Source organism: Squalius cephalus (assembly GCF_949319135.1).
Source record: "Squalius cephalus genome assembly, chromosome: 22".
In the NCBI taxonomy this organism is placed as follows: domain Eukaryota; kingdom Metazoa; phylum Chordata; class Actinopteri; order Cypriniformes; family Leuciscidae; genus Squalius; species Squalius cephalus.
In genome coordinates this window covers 16,296,445-16,318,252 of record NC_137143.1, presented here as the reverse complement: position 1 = coordinate 16,318,252, position 21,808 = coordinate 16,296,445, and the positions used below count along the sequence as shown (strand labels likewise).

The window sequence follows — 21,808 nt, the reverse complement described above, 5'->3', positions numbered from 1 at the left end:
TCACAAAAATGGAATACATCATTAATACGAATAAAAGAAGATCACAAATCTGAGGATGCACAATAAAAACAGACTGAACAGATTAAGACTATACCAAGACAAGGCGTTTTTGTCAATCATAATAGGAAGACACTTACAAATAGACGTCTTTAAGGTACAGTAGCAACTAATGTTTCCTCTAAGCCAAGCGTGTCCAATCCTGCTCCTGGAGGGCAACTGGTTACCTCCAACTCCAATTAAACACACCTGAACCAGCTAATTAAGGTCTTAATAGGCATACTAGAAATTTCCAGGCAGATGTGTGGAGGCAATTTGGAGCTAAACTCTGCAGGACAGTGGCCTTCCAGAACCGACTTTGGACACCCCTGCTCTAAGCAGACCCTTAAATATTGATGAGCCAAAGCATTAGCCACAGGTGAAGCAAATATAATTGATCATCTCTTAAGGCCACAAATTAAGGTCTGGGTAGATTAGATGGTAAGCAAACAATCAGTTCTCGTAATCAGCATGTTGGATGTAGGACAAATGGGCAGGAATAAAGATCTGAGCGATTTTGACAAGGGCCAAATTGTTATGGCAAGCCGACTGGGTCAGAGTATCTCTGAAATGGCAAGGCTTGTGTGTTGCTCCCAGTCAACAGTGGTGAGAATTTACCAACAGTGGTCCGAGGAGAGACAAACAACAAACCGGCGACAGTGTTGGGCGCCCAAGGCTCATCAATGCACGAGGGCAATGAAGGCTATCCCGTCTGGTCTGAACCAACAGAAGGTCAACTGTGGCACAAAATTTCAATGATGGTTATGGGAGGAATATGTCACACAGTGCATCAAATTCTTCTGCGTATGAGGCTGTGCAGCCACAGGCCAATCAGAGTGCCTACGATGACCCCAGTCCACCTTTAAAAAAGCCTACAAAGGGTACTCGAGTGTCAGCACTGGAACTTAGAGCAGTGGAAGAAGTTCAATGACTCCAGTTCTCTTTTACATCACGTGGACAGCCATGTACGTGTGCGCCGTTTGACACCAGGATGCACTGTGGGAAGATAACAAGCCGGTGGAGGTGTGATGCTCTGTGCAATGTTCTTCTGGGAAACCCTGGGTCCGGCTATTCATGTGGATGTACATTTGACGTGCCACCACCTAAACATTGCTGAACATCACTTAATGACAATGGTGTTCCCTGGAGGAAGAGGTCTTTTACCAGCAGGATAATGCACCCTGCCGCACTGCACACGTGTGTGTTTGTGACTTAAAGAATCTGCTGCTAATGTCTTGCTGCCAGATACAACAAGACATCTTCAGAGTCCATGCCTCGGGAGGTAGGCACTGTTTTGGCAGCACTCGCAGGGCAATAATAAATAAAAATAAAGTATTTAAATATATATATTTTTTTAACTTTATTTTAAATGTTAAAAAAATATAGTATAAATGATAAATAGCGTTATTATACAAATAATACAATTTAAATTATAAAACTAAAAAATAAATATACTGTAAGTTTATTATTTTATTATATATATATATTAAACCTAAAAATAAAAAAACAATGGATATAAAAATTTGATATTTTATTTTGTTTTATTTAAATTTCAAAAACAACAATAATAAATAGCAATAAATATAAATATAAATATATATATAAAATAATTTTAAAATTATAAAAACAAGCACATGTACATGTGTATTTTATTAATTTATTTATATTATATATTATATATTATTATTATTATATAATTTGATGAATATAATATAATTATTTAATATTATGTACTATTGTTGCTATTTGTGTATAACTTGCAATACATTTTAAATGTTATTCATTTTATTTACATTTATATACATTTTATTTCAATTTTTGATACATTTCTGTGTGACCGCTCAGGTGTTAAGACTATGGAGTGTGTACTGTGGCAGATAAGCTGTGTACCGCAAGATTTAACAGCAATAAGACAAGCCCTCATTTCTCACTGGAATGTTGCAGTCGTATCTATATTCTAGTGTTCGTCAGACTTAATCTTTCTGTCCGGTACCGATCGCTAGCCAGCCAAGTGTTCGTTTTGCTCTGGAATATCTGGAGGAGTCAAACAGACACTCCTGCTTACACTCAGATAAGCCAGCAACATTTTTCAGGCTATACAGAAGCAATCAAAGCTGCTTACGAATCCATTTCAGTTGGAAGAACAACTTTATTTCAACAGGCTTTTACTCAACCCATGACGGCAAGCAGATGCTGCTAGTATCAAACCATTTCACCACCTCAGGGAGGAAAAAACACAGAAGATGGCTGTGATCCTGTGGGTGCTTGTTGTTTTATTTCAGGGTCTTACCTCTCCCTTGCTGGCGCAGTGCATCACGGCAGGAGGCCCCAGGATACGGCTGTCATTCTTGTACAAGAAGCTGTATTCGGGAGCCTGGAAGTCTTTCAACACAAACACAGTCTCGAACTCGCAATTCTCGCCGTCACCAAAATCTCTGACATTGTCAGTCTTGATGCAGCGGGTGTTTATATCCTAATGGGATGAAAAGGAAAATTCATAACTCAAATAAAAATGACAGAAAACTATATCAACAAACACATTAGTTAGATTGTGATCAGCATGTCCTCAAAAGCAAAGAGATCTCTCCTTTAGTATAAGGAATCTTAAAGATGTTAAAGTGTTCTGACAGATGACATACTGGAGAAAGACAGCAGTCATTTGTCACATGTAGATTTAGTGACACAAAAACAAGTGTCAAGGACGGTTCACACAGGACAGCTAGACGGAACAGAGTGAAAAGATGCATTTTTCTGATGCCATGGTCAATATAGGATATTTAGTTATACATGCTCATTTATGCCTGTTTTTTAAGCTATATTTTTGCCATTATCATGCACTCACATAAAATATGTAATATTTAATACTTCACTTCTAATGTTTTAAAAATGTACAAATTAATAGTAATAACTAATACAATACAACACTAAAATAGAAGTACTAATTTATACTGTGTGTGTATATATATATGCAAAAGCATATGTCCGGTGTGAACAGCACCTTACATTCTTAAAGGGAACTGAAAGGGGGTCTGTTAGTTCAGAAACTTCCATTATTCTTGTCTTTTGGGGTTTACTTTCAGAAAAGATTATTCTTACCTGCATGTAAAAACAAAAGATTAAAAGAAGCAATTAAATGACACTAGAAAGGGATTAATCACCAAAGGGTTGATTACATAATTGATTGAATTAATTCTTAATTATGGATTAAAGACCACCTGTTGAACAAACACAGGACAAGTTGTTAGATCACATTGTTAGAACTTAGTCCAGACCACCGTGTGAGTGAGTTCGACATTAGACAGCGCAGTGCCCGACCGAATCCCCATGCTGCAAATCCCCCAGTGCTCTCAAGCATGCAAAGATTCTGGATCCCGAGACGTACCATATTGACTATAGATTTTATCAATTTCTCACGCGCCTCTGTGCCCGGCTGCCCTTCTTTAATCTTTACCACCGGGACTTCCATTATTGTGATGGCCTGTAAAAATGAAGAATTGACGTCAACCTGGCAACCCAAAGCTGATAAATTTCCCAGGCAGGAGGGTCTTACAACCTTGTCAGAATCGAAATGAGAACTTCAAACAAATGTCAAGCAAAGTCCAGGAGGAAGTTCTGCTACGTTAATAAGTTGCAGGGAGAATAGAATACTAAAAGAAGCAGCTACATCTGAAGTCCTCTCACATCATGTTCAAGGGCAAAGAAAGGAGAATTTCAGGAACATCCCCATCCTCCCCCATGCACTACATAAGAATACTTCATCCTGAATCCACATATTCCAGCTTTATCATTTATCAAGCTCTGGGCGTAGATGTCCCATCATTGACCCTCCAAACACAAACCGTCAGAGCAAATTACATTCATAACATTCATGACCTTTTGTCCGTCAACTCCCAACCGCCACATACCACATCTCAGTATAAGAATGCTGAGTAATATGTTCATCAGCATCGAATAAAAAAAAAACACCGTCCTCAAAGGTGCCGTACAAACTACTGACACGCTTATCCAAATTCTGCATCTGTCCTGGGCTCAAACGGCTCAAGCAGACATTGCATGATTCAAAACGAAGACTTACTAAATGTCTACTACTGTTTCAACACAGGCGTCTTAAAGGATTTGGTCACTCCAAAATTGATGATTTACTCACCGCCATGTCTTCCAAGATGTTCATGTCGTTCTTTCTTCAGTCGAAAAGAAATTAAGGTTTTTGAGGAAAACATTTCAGGACTTTTCTCTATATAGTGGACTTCAATGGGTTGAAGATTGAGGTTTCAAAGGGCACTACATGATCCCAGCCGAAAAACAAGGGACTTATCTAGCGAAACGATCGGTCATTTTCTAAAAAGAAAAAAAAGAATTTATATACTTTAACCACAAATGCTTGTCTTGCACTAGCTCTGCGATGCGCCACGCATTACGTAATCATGTTGGAAAGGCCACACGTTGGTGGAAGGTAGGGTAGGGTGAAAAACTCCCTTTTCTCATTTTCTCCTCCAACTTACATTAAATCATCAGGATTCATTTCCCAACTAATTGAACTAATCTTTTAAATTTGATGTCATTAGAAAATGTACCAATTGTTAATCTAGGATCTAGTAGTGTTTCTCCAGAATTCCATGTGGTGACACTAATGTTTGTCTTGTATGAGGCTGAAAGTAACACAATGACCTACACCGTTTGACATAACACATAAAAATATAGATGAATGAATATACAAATACATTAATAAAATAGCAAAACAATTCCATAGTCATATATTATTAAAAATTAATAAATTTTGATTTAAAATATTTCCATATGTCAATACCATTACAATGTGCCAAAAAACATTAATTTGGACCCTGGTTGAAGCATTTCCAAGGATAACACCGTGTCCTAACCAGACGCGACTTCTGCGATAAGTATTTCTATTTGTCCAGCGACAAATAATTTGTCTGTCCACAATAGATGCATCTATTGTGCGACTGCGAGATGCGTCAAAATCAATCAAAACCCACAGCCAATCAGAACAGCGTGTGGGCGGAGTCTCACGAATCAAATGCACAAATATTACACCATTTAACCATTATTAAAAATACATAGGCTACTGAGTTACAACAATCTTTGTCAAAGAATACACTTGTTTGTTCACAGATTGAACGTTCTTGTTATCATTTGTTTAATTTCAAGATATGAGGTGAATTATCCATTGTTGCTTTTACAGCTACAAAGCTGGGAGCACTGAATGATATTCAAAGTCACATTACACACTTTTAACATTAAATAAAGCACATAAACAGTACCTGAGATTATCATTGCCAAACGTTGTGTTTGTTCCAGCCGCGACGTCACAGAAAAATAGAAACCGTTCCTAAAATGTAATCATCGCGTGTCGCCGTCGCAGCTGGTTAGGACAAAATCTCTGATTAACATGGAAAAGATACCTTGTATCTCACGGACACGGTGTACACGTCTGCTAAAATGAATTTGGGGGCAGTTTAGATATTTTTATTAAAGAACTTATTCATACTTTTATTCAACAAGGACACTATCAAAACTGACAAAAAATACATTTATAATGTTTCAAAAAAATTTAAATAAATGTTTTTAACTTTCTATTCATCAAAGAATCTTGAAAAAATGTTAGGCAGCACTAAGTTTTTCAATGTTGATAAGAAGAAATGTTTAGGATTTCTGAAAATCCATCACATGAATTAATGATATTTTACACTATATTCACATGGAAACAGTTATTTTAAAATTGTTATAAAACTTCACTATAATACTGTTTTCAGTGTGCTTTTGATCAAATAAATACCGCCTTGGTGAGCATAGGAGGCTTCTTTCGAACTTTGAGGAATTGTGTTCATGTAAATGTGTAAGTGCACTACATTTGCTGCTCAGACCATCTTTAATCAGTCAAGGACACAAGTGTATCTGAATAAAAACTACTGTTTTAATTTTATCTTAAAATGACCCTAAAATTCAATCAAAAATTGAGAATTGAGAAACAAAGAATTGAATGTTTATCCTTCATGCATAGTACTGGGCACAAAGCTGGCCAACACAAAATGACTTCTTGTTAACGAACTGATTACATTTAATCAGATTAGAAGATTTTCAAAAAGTTCTTTTCTCCAGCAGAGCTCACACTGAACTGACCGTTCTAAAGTAATGCATCTCATTAATGTAGCTCTTCTTGCCTCACTGAAAACCATATGGCTATGGCTACAGTGAAATCAATCTATATGAATAGCTTCTTCTACGGTACCTGAAGGGCTTTCTCAAGTTCTGCGATGTTGCCGGCCTCCCCCACCAACACCACCCTGGTCTCAACTCTGGGCAATGCATCTGAAAAAGAGAAAAGACCACAGGCAAAGGTGAATCTCTATGGAAATAGACAGCAAACCGGTCCACACTACAGAAATGTCAGATGATATAGGGTTGACCAAGAAGGAGGGCGGTTCACTTACCCTCTGTCTCGTCTGCGTGTAGACCCAAGAAAAATTGCTCCTTTGTGGTCTCGGCCATCCGGGAGTCGTAAACGGAGGAGTCCACCAGCAGGCTGCGGCCCGGCCCTAAAGTAACTATGCTGCTGTCAGCCATGGCGCTGTGACAAGGGGTGGCGACCCAGTCCTGTCCAGAATATCAAAACCTGGAAGCCAGAGAGAAAGTAGTGAACAAGGGCAGCACAGGCACAAAAATAAGAAACAATCAATCGAGCTTCTAGGGAGGGAATGAAGGATAAAGGGAGAAGAGAATCAATGTGTGTGTGTGCACGCGTGTATATATATATATATATATATATATATATATATATATATATATATATATATATATATATATATATTCTAAAATAAATCTTCTTAAAATCAAATGAACTCAAAAATTCAACTCACCAGCTGCATAAATCTAATGAGTAATTATTCTGAATGCAGCATTACAATAATAAAATGCTGCTGCAGTTCATTAACTCCCTCGATTGAGTAACAAAACATTGCATGTATATTCATTAGGGTGTACATTTTGATAGGTAATGAAATAAAGTTTAACATATTGTAAAGATCTGTCAGCTTTTTAGAGAGCAATGGTGTGACAGCTGATTGGCAGCTGCAATGCACTTCAATGACATGCGCTAGCATAGGGGTGGCTAGCTAACTTCTAAACAAAAGATTTTCTTCTTAAACAAAGCCTTGTGTTTAGCTTTAAGCAAATGCATAATGAAAACTTACCGTTTAAAACTCTAGACCAGATTTGTGCTGGAAAATGTTCTGGTGAATGAAGAAACACTGAGAGTTCGGCTGGTTGCCGAACCAGCTGAGAAATCTGGGGTTATGTTAGCCAAACTATTGATTAAAACTAACGCCTGCAAACGTAAACACCGCTGTCGTCGCAATGACACGTAAAGTTTGCCCAAAGCGCAAAATAATACGGTTAAGTTACGAAAATAAGTTTAGTTGGAATTTTAAGCCCATTGTATACGCTCATTTGATAGGTCGTTTTCTGCTCAAATCTCTCTCTGAATAATCTCTCTCTGAATTCAAAAAAGCAAGCAAACATGAGAGCCTAACGCCGATTGGCTGAGAGTGAAGAGCTCGGCGGAAGTTCTGAAGCGACGCCTCTGATTGGCTTTTGAATTCAAACGGCGATGCAGGCTGCGGCTCCGTCGGTGATAGAATGACACATATTGCCGGTATTTAACATGAATAAAACACAAGATAGGCTACTGATGTAAACACAAAATTGCAATGTAATTCATTAAAACACACAAAAAAGTCGCGAACTAAAAGACAATGGTAATCAATGAAACAATGAAAATCATTGTTTAGCCTCAGTCTATGTTAAGCCTTACACACTTCACCATGCTAACCATAGTTTCCATCGATATACATTTATTGTAGGCTATATAGCCATTTATAATATAATATATAACTTAATATGGGATTTTCTTTGGTATTGTAGAAACTGTATTATATTATATATTGTGGTCAAGTTCTTTTGGGGGGGGGGGGGGGGTAACTGGTCTTTTAAAGGACTCGAATAATTTAAGAATTAAAAGGGATTTAAGGGAATAAAGAAAACAGCAAAATCCTAGGTCTAATTGTAGTTGCAAAGTAATCAATTGAAACTATTTGCAAATAATATTTTTTAAAAATTGCCTACATGAATCATGTCAATGAATGATAGCATATTTTCATAATGTTTTGTCATCCTGACAACAAACAGCGGTGCATTATGGAGTGCAGCAAAGCAGCATCAAGAATATCAAATGTTGGCCATATATTTGGGGGGACTTATCTCCCTCAGTGTTTATAGTGGTTATGGCCCTGATTATATTATACTAATTGGTTACACTTTATTTCGATAGTCCATTTTAGACATTCTACTAACTAGAAGTAACTTTTCAACTACATGTCAACTATAACTCTCATTAGTAGTAGACTGTCAGTAGACTGTTGGGTTATGGCTAGGTGTTAGGGTTCGGGTTAGGAGAATAAGTTGACTTTGCAAAGTTACAGTAGAATGTCTGTCTAAAGTGGACTAGCGAAATAAAGTGTTACCTATTAGGGCTGTCAAAAGATTAATCGCGATTAATCGCATCCAAAATAAAAGTTTGTTTTTAATAATATATGTGTGTGTACTGTGTATAATTAAATTTGTATATATAAATACACACACATGCATGTATATATTTAAGAAAAATGTGTTATTTATATATAAAAAAATATATATTTATATATAATATAAACTATATAAATATATATACAGTATATGTATGCAAATATTTCTTAAATATATACATGCATGTGTGTGTATTTATATATACAAAATAATTATACACAGTACACACACATATATTATGTAAACACAAACTTTTATTTTGGATGCAATTAATCGCGATTAATCTTTTGACAGCCCTAAAAAATATGCATCCATATTCCAAAATCCAATATTATTATTTTTTTAGCCTATATGGTTTTATAGCAACTAAAACTGTAGTAACAATTGTATTTTAATGAAAAATACGGTATAGTAAATTTTTATAAGGTGAATCAAACTAAATAAAGACCATGTATGAAAATAAATGAATGCATGATTCAATTATGAAATGTAGTTTATTTCCTTAGCATTCACTCACAACTCAAATGTGAACTCTTTTGTCCGAAAGATTAAAACCTATCATCCTGCAATGTCCTGATGTGATATCGCCCAATTATCAGCCTTTGAAATGCCCTCCGGTTTTCCAAAAGAGCAACCCCTTTCCTGCTGACAGAAGTCTCATTCTTTATTCTGCCCGGCCTGGTTTCGGGCAGGAACGGCTCCTGATAAATAGACTGCCAGGTGTCTTCAAAATCGTTCGACACCTGAAGCCAAAGTGAAGGCTGCTGGAGTGCACTTTTTTAAAATTCGGTTTCAATGCTTGTCACATCTCTCTGGGTCTTTGTGTCCCGCTCTCTCCACTCTCTCCTGCCGCCCCTCAGGAGTTTTTGGGGAGTTTGAAAGCACCCTCTGTAGAACAAAGCCAAGTGAATCTTGCCTGTCCCTCTCTCTCCTCGCTGTCCTTCCCCCAGACTGGCTCTTCTCTGTCGCACACTCTCTTAAAAACAAAGCTTCCAATTACAACCAAAAAACAGCCTGATGGAACACAGCTCTCAATCAGAAGTTCCTGAAGGTTCTCAAGGGGATCCGCGGAGAAGATTTTTTTGTTCATTTTATTACATTTTCATCACATTTATCAAACTTCGGTTGAGGCTTCATAGTCTCCGTATGAAAAGTCATATGGTTTTGCAATCATTATGCATATGAAAATCTACAGAGTTATGTAATACATATTCACATCAGCTGTAATATTGTCCATAGGGTAGCTGTGAAAAGCAAAATATTCACATATGTACGCACAGAATGATACCAAGAATTACATCGGCATTCAATATCAAATCTTTGTGCTTACTTCGATATTTACATTCAAACAAAAAAAGCAACTCAATAAGATCAGATAGATATCAGAAAGTAATCAAACTACTGACTACATTTAAATCGCAATCATAAGTGGATATTTACGGTTATGAGACGAAACATTTGGCATCATTACTACATTCACTGTCAAACTGCGGTCCGGTTCTTCATGTCATTAGCAGGAAGGATACAGTACATCTGATTTCTGTATTGGATGCGGTTACTCTTTAGCACAAACTGACAACATTCATGAGCAGTACTGTAAAATAACAGCAAAGCTGGAATATTTATGCAACAACAATCATTTTCTGAAATATATATATATAAAAAAAAATCTGTAAATATTACACATTTTACTACGTTTCGAGATTATTTACAAACAGACCATGATAGAGATGAATATATCACGTATAGAGGCAAATATTTGAGGAGGATTACAGATATTCAGCTTTCCAAACAGCAGAGAAACGAAACTTTACAGATGGCTTATGCAACTTTCATGTCAGAATATAAAAGAGAGTATAAATATTGAACATATTACTTCATCAAAAGTGCTGTGTTTCTGACCAACAGTCTCATGAACAACAAAACAAATCAAGTATAGCATTTCAGTGGAAGTTTCAGCAGGACGGAACGGTCTTGAGTCTCTTTCTCTCAGTGTTTTCAAAATGGCCACCTCATTGCTGATATCATCCCGCACAACGCCCGGTGTTCACAGAGGTCCTTTGCGGTTATATTTGGATATGTCTCTTCAAATAGCCCTGCATTTGCTGCTAAGGCACAGCAGAGTGAACGCACGAAGGCTGCATGCTGAATTTGCGACTCACGACTGCAGAATGTGACGCCAGCGCTGGAGAAGGCCAGAAAAGACCGGAATCTGTTCTGATTGGTCGGTCTCATCAGAACGCTCGTATAGCAGCAGAGTTTATCTATTCCTTCAGCGGAGAAGGTGTCTGTGTGGTATTACAAAAAGCTGTTGTCGAGTATGATGTATAAGCATGGGGAAAGCGAGGACACATCACGGGACGTTCGGCGAGCAAATCTGCTGTCCTGACCGGGATGTTCAGCATGTGTCGTCTGCGTCCTCTGTTTTGGTAAGGGCAGCGGTGCAGAGGTCACTGAAAATATCTGAAATGAAATTAAAAAGAGAAGATTAGTTACGTAACGTACAGTCTTTTCATTCAGAGCAACGGGAAACAGGTGGCAAACAAAACCAGACCTTGCAGCAGCACTCGATCATAGCAAGGATGAGATCCATACAAACAAGAAAACAGAAAAGACACGACAAAGACGCAAACCTTCAGAGTGATTAATGTGCTTTACGTCTTTTGAAATGGGATGAGGGAGTTTTGTTCCTGCTATGGTCAGCACAGGTGGAAGAAGCTTGAAGCGCAACATGAAAAACATACAAACACTTCAGTATATTCTGAAGCTGCAGGGCTCAACTATAAGGATGAATCTATTGGATAAGGATTTCTGTGATGGCATTACTTCAGTCTTCAGGGTCACATGATCCTTCAAATTCTAATATGCTTATGTATTAATGTTGGAAGCAATTGTGCTGCTTAATATATATACTTTTTTCAGGATTCTTTGATGTATAAAAAGTTTAAAAAGAACAGCATTTATTTAATCATTAAGAAATATTTTCTAACAATATGAATCTTTACTATCACTTTTTTTTATCAATTTAACACATCCTTGCTAAATAAAAGTTTTTTTTTTGTTTTTTAAAGACATAAAAAAGAAACCCTTGTGAAAAAGAAGTGTGCTTAATTGTATTGAAAGCGTACTTTTTGTGTGCTTAAAATAATCAAAGTATACTTTTTGAAAAGTGCACTTGCAGATAATATAATAAAATTAAAATTAAAGACCACTTAAGTGTACTTAAAGGGAATACACTTTAATGGCAATATTTATTAACACACTTAAGTGCACTTTTTACAAATGCACTTTGTAATAATATCTAATTAAGTTTAACTTAAAGTAAGTACACTTTCATCACAATATTTATAAACACACTTAAGTGCATTTTAAAAAATGCACTTTGTAATAATGTCTAATTAAGCTTAACTTAAAGAAAGTACACTTTCATCACAATATTTATAAACACACTTAAGTGCATTTTAAAAAATGCACTTTGTAATAATGTCTAATTAAGCTTAACTTAAAGAAAGTACACTTTCATCACAATATTTATAAACACACTTAAGTACAATTTTTACAAATGCACTTTGTAATAATATCTAATTAAGTCTAATTTAAAGTAAGTACACTTTCATCACAATATTTCTTAACACACTTAAATACACTTTTTAAAAATGCACTTTGTAATAATGTCTAATTAAGTTTTACTTAAAGAAAGTACACTTTTATCATAATATTTATAAACACACTTAAGTGCACTTTTTACGAATGCACTTTGTAATAATATCTAATTAAGTTTAATTTAAAGTAAGTACACTTTCATCACAATATTTATAAACACACTTAAGTATAATTTTTACAAATGCACTTTGTAATAATATCTAATTAAGTCTAATTTAAAGTAAGTACACTTTCATCACAATATTTCTTAACACACTTAAATACACTTTTTAAAAATGCACTTTGTAATAATGTCTAATTAAGCTTAACTTAAAGAAAGTACACTTTCATCATAATTTTTATAAACACACTTAAGTGCACTTTTTACAAATGCACTTTTTAATAATGTCTAATTAAATGTTACTTAAAGAAAGAACACTTTCATGACAATATTTATAAACACACTTAAGTGCATGTTTTAAAAAATGCACTTTGTAATGTCTGCTAAGTTTTACTTAAACATACATTTTAAATAATTATGATTTATAGTGTTTTACATTTATTAAAGTTATAAGTTATTAAAGGGAATTTATTTTGATGTATTGACTAATATATAAAATAACAGTTTTAATGGAAAACATGGAAAATAATTGATTTTAATTCCAACTCAAGTGTGTTGTCCAAAATTAATTTGTTAATGTATTGTAAATGTGTTTTGTCTATAATATATACTGTGTGCATTATGCAGTTGAAATGTATTTTTCCAATACATCTGCTTATACAGTATAATCCAGTACAACTTATTGTTGACATTTTTATCACCAGCCCTTGCTCTATGAACTCAACTAGTGTCAGCTTTCTACATAATATTTGAAAATAAAATGTAATATATGAGAGGAGTCTAATAGTAATGTGTTGTAGCTACTTTACATCTGTGAACATAATACTTTCAATATCATTATGTTGTTCTAAGTCAATTAAACACACATTTAAAATTGTATTAATTGCGAGCAAAAGTTAAACAAATGTAAACAAAATGAATTTGCATTTAAATTCAGTTAAAATACATTTAATTTTAATCACACTAGACTACATTGAAAAAAAAGATTAACTTTTAGTTAGGTTAATGAGTAAAGTTTTGTGAACTTACAGAGTTTAACAACACAATGAGTTAGAACAACTTAAACAGAAAAGCTGAAATAACATTTAACCATGCATATGAATATGTTGTTTAATGCGCATGCGCGAAAAATACTACGTCATTATGACGCTCTACTTCACTAGAGTTTGAAAAATGCGCTATGTTTTGCGATCCGTTTGCGATGCGTGATGAATGATCATACTGAAGCTAGCCAAACAAGAGAACAAAAGCAGCACCACGTTTGGATGTTTTCTTGCAGATGAGACGTTATGCTGCAAATAATCAGTCAAGTAAGTATATATTGATGCTTTAGTTAATTTTTTTTTCACCGTAACATGTCAGTTGCTGAGTTCATTTTAATCGCAGATATTATAAACTCAATAGACTCGGGAGGTGAATTAATCATGTTTTCAATAATTTACATATGATTGCATTCTAATAATGTCTTACATTGTAATGTGAGGAAGGCGTGTGTGGTCGTGTTCGAGGAATTTGGTTGCTGATTTTAAAAAAAAAAACTAAACCGACTTTTTAAATTATTTTAAACAAGCTACTAAACATTTGCTGAATGCTGATCCAATATTGTAACACTCGAAGACGTTTATATAGCCTACATTTAATACAAATAATCAATCTTATAACCACCATACATATTTAATATATTACCCACCTCTAGAAAAAATACTTGTAATGTGTTCAATTTCATTTTGTATTTAAAGAGTTGTTCAGTTACTATTTGTTTTGGAATATGACATATTTTTGTGTTTATCTGGATTTAAACATTCATTTTGCAGGATCAGTTCATATTTGTTATTGGAGATACAGTGCAAGCGGTGTGGAATCACAGACCTGTATTGATGAGGTGATGTTACAAGATTTATCATGACAGCACATCCTGATCAAGCTAAAACACTACTTTCAAGTCACTAACTAACGTTATCCCTATAGCTTTTAAATGATTTGAATCTTTTGCATGTGCAAGTAATAAATTCCCACCTGTGCATTTACACCTGCCCTATAATCATCATATATTTTATAGGTAACAAACCAAAGGAAGAAGGCTTGCAGCATGTGTCAACCGTGGTAAATACAAGAACAGGAACATCCTTCATGAAGATAGCTATGTGGGGCAAGCTTAAAATGTAAGAATACCTTTCTTAATTTGCATTGGTCCTGGGTTTGCATGGGTCATATATCTATATTTGTGTAATTGATAAAGTTATGCTTAATTCCCTGTAAAGTGCCAATAAAAAGGTTCTCTATTTTTAATCACTTTAAGCCCAGTGTCAGTAAAGATGGCGTAGTCAGTGGAATCCTGGTGTTTGTGGGAAATAGAAGGAACCTTGCCCAGCTTTCTACTACGATGTGGCCCTGGTGACTGAGGTAATCAATCACATCACACAATTTATCAACAGTTAACAGTCAAAAGTTTACATACACCTTGCAGAATAAACTGCTTCATCAGGGTAGTACTAAATAAAGATAAAACGTATACATTTTTGTGATCCCTATTATTGATAAAGTTAACATTTTGCAGATACTGCAAGGTGTATATCAACTTTGAAGCGCAACTGTATATCTATCTCTTTCATTCAATTGAGCCAAATATAATAATGGACTGGATCTGTATTATAAACAAATTTTCTGTTTTTTTGTTTTTTTCCTCAAGGCATTTTTTCTGACTTTCCTGCATCTTTGAAACATTTCCATTCACATATACTCTGGAGAGCATCTGGGACATTGACATAAACAGCACTTTCCAACAACTTAAAAAATTGGGTGACAAATCATTTTGGTTTTTGTGCTTTTGGAGTCAAAATTTTTATTTTTTTTAGTGTTTTTTTTTTTTTAGACAAACTTGGATTCACTGTAATGCTGGAGTAAGCATTTGGTCCTGTTTAATGTTGGTGCTGGTAAAGGTTTAAAGGGATACTCCACTTTAAAATGAAAATTCTGTCATCATATACTCACCCTCATGTTGTTTCAAACCTGTATGAATTTCTTTCTTCTGCTGAACATCCCTTTACGAGCTAAATAACAAGGTTCGGTAACTTTTAATTAGGTCTCATTTGTTAATATTAGTTTATTTTTTAGCCAACATGATCAAGACTAATATTATCTTACTTAGACTAATAAATGCTTAAAGTATTATTCATTCTTAGTTCATGTTAACTGAAGTAGGTACCTAATATATTTTTGTAAAGCATTACCCAAAGGTCTCTTTCCAAAACTGTTTGTGTTTATGCATAGTGTTTCTTGGGGTTTTCTTGTGCATCAACAGAAAGGTTTTTATGTACTTCTTTTAGAGATTATTTTGTCAGTAAATTTAGAGGGTTTTACATTTAGCTTTGTTGATTGTAACATTGCATTTAATTCACACTTAAGTGTATTGTTAACTGACATTAAAGTATATTTTAAATCACATTAATTGCATGTCATTATATTGTGTAGTGCACTTTAACTATATTTTGAAGATATTAGAAGCAATTATGAAAGTAGATATAAAGTTGTATTAAAGTACCAATTAAGTTGTTCCAAAAAATCACTCTTAATGGCAACTTATTGCATTTTATTTCAACTTAATATGTGATATATTTTAAATTAATTGCACTTAATGTGCATTCAGTGTGTCGAAAACATTGCATTTAATTCACACTTAAGTGTATTGTTAACTGACATTAAAGTATATTTTAAATCACATTAATTGCGTGTCATTATATTGTGTAGTGCACTTTAAGTATATTTTAAAAACACTAGAAGCAATTATGAAAGTAGATATAAAGTTGAAATAAAGTACCAATTAAGTTGTTCCAAAAAATCGCTCTTAATGGCAACTTATTACATTTTATTTCAACTTAATATGTGATATATTATAAATTAATTGCACTTAATGTGCATTCAGTGTGTCGAAAACATTGCATTTAATTCACACTTAAGTGTATTGTTAACTGACATTAAAGTATATTTTAAATCACATTAATTGCGTGTCATTACATTTTGTAGTGCACTTTAAGTATATTTTAAAAGCACTAGAAGCAATTATGAAAGTATATATAAAGTTGTAATAAAGTACCAATTAAGTTGTTCCAAAAAATCACTCTTAATGGCAACTTATTACATTTTATTTCAACTTAATATATGATATATTTGAAATTAATTACACTTAATGTGCATTAAGTGCGCCGAAAAGATGGCATTTAATTCACACTTAAGTGTATATATTTAAAGTATATTATTTATGTAATAAGTACACTTTATAAAAGTACACTTAAGTGCACTTTTTTTTCACAAGGGAATACTGACCCCAAACTTTTGAACGGTAGTGTATATTGTTACAAAATATTTCTATGTTGAATAAATGCTGCTCTTTTTAACTATTTATTCATTAATGAATCCTGAAAATAAGTATCACAGGTTCCAAAAAAATATTAAAGGGATATTTGATGAATGCGTATTTAAATTGGGTCATTTATGTAGTAGAAATGTGAAATTATTTTAGAAGTTGGTGCCTTCTAGACTGAGAAAAGCCAGAAAATGTATTTTTGGCTCATTTGGATGAAAGACAACAACTCCCAGAATGCACTTGCTTCGCTGCCCTACGAGGCCACTCCCAAGCCACGCCTACCAGTTACAGAGGGCAGTATCGGAAGAAATGATACAACTAGGCTACTAGTTGACTCGAAAACTGAAAAGACGCCATTTTATCGTGAGATCCCAACTCCTATGGGCAGGTTGAAAACATGAGGAACTAGCTCCTACTATCGGCTGTAGTCTCTAGCCTCTGGCGAAAGAAGCCTCCGATGACACAAAATGACGATTTTTGCGTCATTTGAGGGTTTTTTCCAGACACACAATACAGAAATCTCTCGTCTCATGGGGACATGAGGGAGGGAAGCACGGTCATTCGAAAATACTAGCGGGTTTCAACTGATACAAAGCTAATTCTACTGATAAAAGCTAATGCTAATCGGTGAAGTATCCCTTTAAGCAGCACAACTGTTTCCAACATTGATAATTGAACATCAAATCAGAATATTTGAATGCTTTCTGAAGGATCATGTGACACTGAAGACTGGAGTAATGATGCTGAAAATTCAGTTTTGCATCACAGAAATATATTATATATTAAAGTTTAAAGTAAATGTTTTCAAACTTATTTATATATTTTTTATTAATCCTAAATTAATACCATGATTCAGCTATTTATTGACCAGAAGTGACAGTAAAGACCTTTAATATTGTCACAAAAAAATTCTAATCAATGTTTTTCTTTTGAAATTAATTAATCAAAGAATCTTGACTTTTTTTTGTTATAAAATATTAAGCAGCACAACTGTTTTAATCAATATATTTTGTTATTTTAAATTGTAATATCATCTCACATTATTACAGTTTTTACTGTATATTTACTGTATGCATATATTTTGTGGTCAGTGTTAACAGGGCAAACATCCATAGAGTTGAGTCCAGAGCTGCCTCTGCTCTTAGTCAAAGCTTTATATGCAGCACCTTGTTATTAGTATAGCAAAAGACTGAGAAAACCAGTCAAACAAGACCGAGAGTGGCATAATGAGCACGCCAAGGTTTCATGGAATGAAGTGCATGCCTGTGGAGGTGATGTCATGCACACCTCTTAAAAAAGAAAAAAAAGCAGACTGCAAACAGGTGCCTCCGTCAGTCTCGCCGCTCACTGACCTAGATCTCAAATTACAGCCGGTATGTTTCACGACGGTGTCTTGTGTGCATTCACATGTATGTGTAAGAGCGAGAAGGGACTGAGTGACATGAGAGGTCAAAGTGCATCATCTAATGCATCGCCATAAAAGATGTAATCCTCATAAAGTATGTGCTAAAAATATCTGAATGAATTTTATGGTGACCATCAGTCTGAACTAAGTGTGTTCAGAGTGGTGATGTCAGTCATGCCCTTCTGCTGCTCCTCCTGGGATTGGTGTGCGGTACCAGAGTTACTGTAAAGGTCTACTTCTTCTGCTGTGGACTGCAGGACAGTGGGTGGCACCAGTCCTGTCTTCTGAGTTCTAAGGTTCTTGACTAGCCTAGAACATGAGAGACAGTGTTCATCTTCAACGGCAGCACAAACATAGAGGACCTGGAGCTCAACAAGGGCTCAATATGATTGGCTGATTCCTTGGAATTTTCATTCAAATGACGAAAGAGGTTTGATGGACCTGTTATATATGGTGGCCCACAACACAAAACAATGTACCAAGCAAAAAATTAAGCCACAGCACAACAGAAACTCAGCTGACGACTAAATATCCAAATCTGACCTACGTGTTTCCAGCAAGACTATAACATTGTAATGGACAAACGTCTGATCTAAAACGTATATTTAGTCAACTTAAACCCAAAACATTGACTTAGCACGTTCTGAAAAATCTTGATTTTCCAAGTTGACACTGCCCCCTTGTGGTCAGGAGCAGTTTCGTGAATTTAGTTGCAGTTAAAAATGTCTCTGCTCTGTACATTTTAGTGTTGTGCACCTATGGCTGTAATAGTTATAGGTTAAGCTACATTTATTCAGTTAGGCTTTATTTATTTTTTTACGGAGCTCATAAAGGAATATGGTAAATGGAAAAATTGAGATAGGAGGAAAATCTAAAAACTAAAGCTGTTTTCGACATCAGCCCCTATACCCTCATTCACTATTCCCTACATTACTTCACTAATATAGTCGACTTAAAGAAGTGAATGAAAACGAGTGAGCGAATTCGTACATTAAGTGCATCGGGGGGGGGGGGGGTATGGAAGCAGGTCGATTGAAATAACTGTCGATTTAATCCCTGATTCTAGGAGATCACACTGTAAAAAGAATAGCTGGTGCTGATGTTTAAGTCATTTCAACTTAAATTACATTAAACTGACTTAAAAAAAAAAGAGTTGAATCTTGTATAACACAAAAAACTTGAAAACTGCTTAACTTTTTATGATGAGTTAAAGCAGTGTAAAACATATGTTGTCCTAACTTATTGATTATATCATGTTTTACAGTGCATATCTGAATAATTTTCCAGGGCCAACATTGATAATACAGTAGATTCGAACATGTCCTGTTTGGGTCAAGTTTAAAGGGATAGTTCACTCTGAAATTAAATTTTGGTATGTTTTAGCTTACCTCAAGGGCATCCAAGATGTAGGTGTCTTTTTTTCCGTTGTAGTTTCAATTTTGATATTTTTAGGTCAAACCGTTCTTGTCTGTCAGTCATTTCATGCAGGTCTGTGGTCACTGTCTCAAAGAGCATGCACAGAGTCCAAATTAAAACAATTCCCCATCGTACAAATTAAACAATTCCCCATCGTAAGTACACATTGATGGCCTAAGACACGAAACGAGCGGTTTGTGTGAGAAAACAAACAGTATTTATATCGTTTTTACCTCTTGTACACAACCACGTCCAAGTGATCTGGTGCAGACTGGTGCATAGATATATACACTAGATGTCGCCTTGGCTACGGCAGTTCTTAACGAATGCCGTAGCCAAGGCGACATCTAGTGTACATATCTATGCACCAGTCTGCGTACACGTCACACACCAGGATGCGCGCGCGTTCTCAGATCACTTGGACGTGGCTGTGTTACAAGAGTTAAAACGATATAAATACTGTTCGTTTTCTCACACAAAACGCTCGTTTCGTGTCTTAGGCCATCAATGTGTACTAACGATGGGGAATTGTTTAATTTGGACGATGGGGAATTGTTTTAATTTGGACTCTGTGCATGCTCTTTGAGACAGTGACCACAGACCTGCACGAAATGACTGACAGACAAGAACGGTTTGACCTAAAAATATCAAAATTGAAACTACTGCGGAAAAAAAGACACCTGCATCTTGGATGCCCTTGAGGTAAGCTAAAACATACCAAAATTTAATTTCAAAGTGAACTATCCCTTTAATAATAGTACACTGTAAAAGTTGCACATGATTTTGTAGGTTAAAACTGAGTTTTATTGGTTATACTGTGGGATACTGGGATTATGTTGTGATATTGGCGAGCAATATCAATGTAGACAGTGTAGCCCAACCACATCAAGTTTTTTGGCTGTGTATCGCATACACTCCTCCTGACACAACTAAGCAAACTCTAGCATCCTGTGGTTCAAGCTACCTTAACTTTAGCTTGACTCTGCACAATGTCAAAACATCCACATCCATGAAAGCCTGAAAACTTCTTGTGAAGGGTTTTAGGGGGTTGATTGGTGAGCAAAGAAAACTTTGAAACACTCTACAAAGCAGAAAAATGACTGGAGACAGTTTTCAAGATTAAATATGTATGAGATACTTCAGAATATGGCTGGCTTTTTCATTTTAGTGAAGAAATGTTAGATTAGGTGGTATTTAGCACCCCCAAAAGTATTAGAACCCTGTGAAACCTCTCTTTCATCTTTTCATCAATTGGGTAAATGAAAAATAAGGGTGTAAAAAGAATAATAAAATAGAAAAAATAGCCAATTTCTTAAAAATACATTGGTTACACCAACCATTTTTAGGGAAGTTTCAATTTAACAACTCTGAAAATGCCATTTGGCATAATAACAGATCTTCATTAAGAGTATATCATTAAGATGAGTACATTCATGTTTATATATATATATATATATATACTGTATATATATATATATATATATATTTTTTTTTTTTTTTTTTTTTTTTTTAAAGAAATTATATATATATATATATATATAATTTAATTTCTTTTCTCTTGAAAAGGTAAAGGATTACTCTTATTTCCTGTAATTTAATTATAGTTAAATTCTGATGTGATTGCATTAAATACTGTACAATAGTTCTATATAAAACAATAGTGCATTTAGCATAAAAATGTCATATTAAACTGTATGTAATTAATATAACCTTCTCTCTTTACACACTTTGGTCAGTTCAAGAATATTTTATGCAATTGCATTTTGTTTATTTGAAAGGATTAAAAGTCCAGTTCCGTGTCTATATCCTTGTATTGTTCAGCTGGTCGAGGTTGATATGAGAATACTTTTAGAGATTGTAATTAGTACAGTAATAGCTTGTAAATAAATTACTTTTTTTGGGGTAACTTACCCAAGACGTTATATACATATGTATGTGTGTGTTGGGACTTGCCCATCATAAAAAGGTATATTTTAAAAAATTAAAGAGATGATAAAATAATATTTGAAGGGACTTTAGAAGGTGTCTCTGGAATATAATTTCCTGTTCTATGCTTTTTATGCTTTTTAACGTGTTTCTGCCTGTCGGTTGCTCTACATGCCTTTTGGGTTTTTCAAATATTAATAAGCAGTGAAGTAGTTTTGGTGAAATATATTTTGTTCTCTTCAAGAATAGAATTTATTTAATGAGCTTTTTTCTTTTCTTCATTAACATCAGGGCAGTT

The 21,808-nt window shown here is 34.7% G+C and overlaps 2 protein-coding genes across 12 annotated transcripts in view; both read right to left on the bottom strand.

Annotated features, from left to right (window-relative positions):
* The window catches only part of ect2 (epithelial cell transforming 2), a 30,860-nt gene extending 23,295 nt beyond the window's left edge, over positions 1 to 7,565 (bottom strand). For 2 of the 8 annotated variants that reach the window (XM_079856902.1, XM_079856904.1), the window contains exons 1-5: positions 7,248 to 7,524; positions 6,489 to 6,670; positions 6,287 to 6,366; positions 3,419 to 3,514; positions 2,327 to 2,509 (exon numbers count right to left, since the gene is read on the bottom strand). In XM_079856902.1, coding sequence (XP_079713028.1) covers positions 2,327 to 2,509; positions 3,419 to 3,514; positions 6,287 to 6,366; positions 6,489 to 6,621 — 492 coding nt within the window. In that variant the 5' untranslated portion in view covers positions 6,622 to 6,670; positions 7,248 to 7,524. Of the gene's footprint in view, positions 1 to 137; positions 193 to 2,326; positions 2,510 to 3,418; positions 3,515 to 6,286; positions 6,367 to 6,488; positions 6,671 to 7,247 lie in introns of those variants that run through there. The other 6 variants (XM_079856906.1, XM_079856903.1, XM_079856905.1 and 3 more) reach the window with 5 other exon arrangements.
* Positions 7,566 to 9,120: 1,555 nt separating this feature from the next.
* The window catches only part of mcf2l2 (MCF.2 cell line derived transforming sequence-like 2), an 81,165-nt gene continuing 68,477 nt past the window's right edge, over positions 9,121 to 21,808 (bottom strand). For all 4 annotated transcript variants that reach the window (XM_079858192.1, XM_079858193.1, XM_079858195.1 and 1 more), the window contains 2 exons: positions 18,383 to 18,477; positions 9,121 to 11,100 (listed from right to left, as the gene is read on the bottom strand). In XM_079858192.1, the coding sequence (XP_079714318.1) occupies positions 11,036 to 11,100; positions 18,383 to 18,477 (160 nt within the window). In that variant the 3' untranslated portion in view covers positions 9,121 to 11,035. The remainder of the gene's footprint in view (positions 11,101 to 18,382; positions 18,478 to 21,808) is intronic.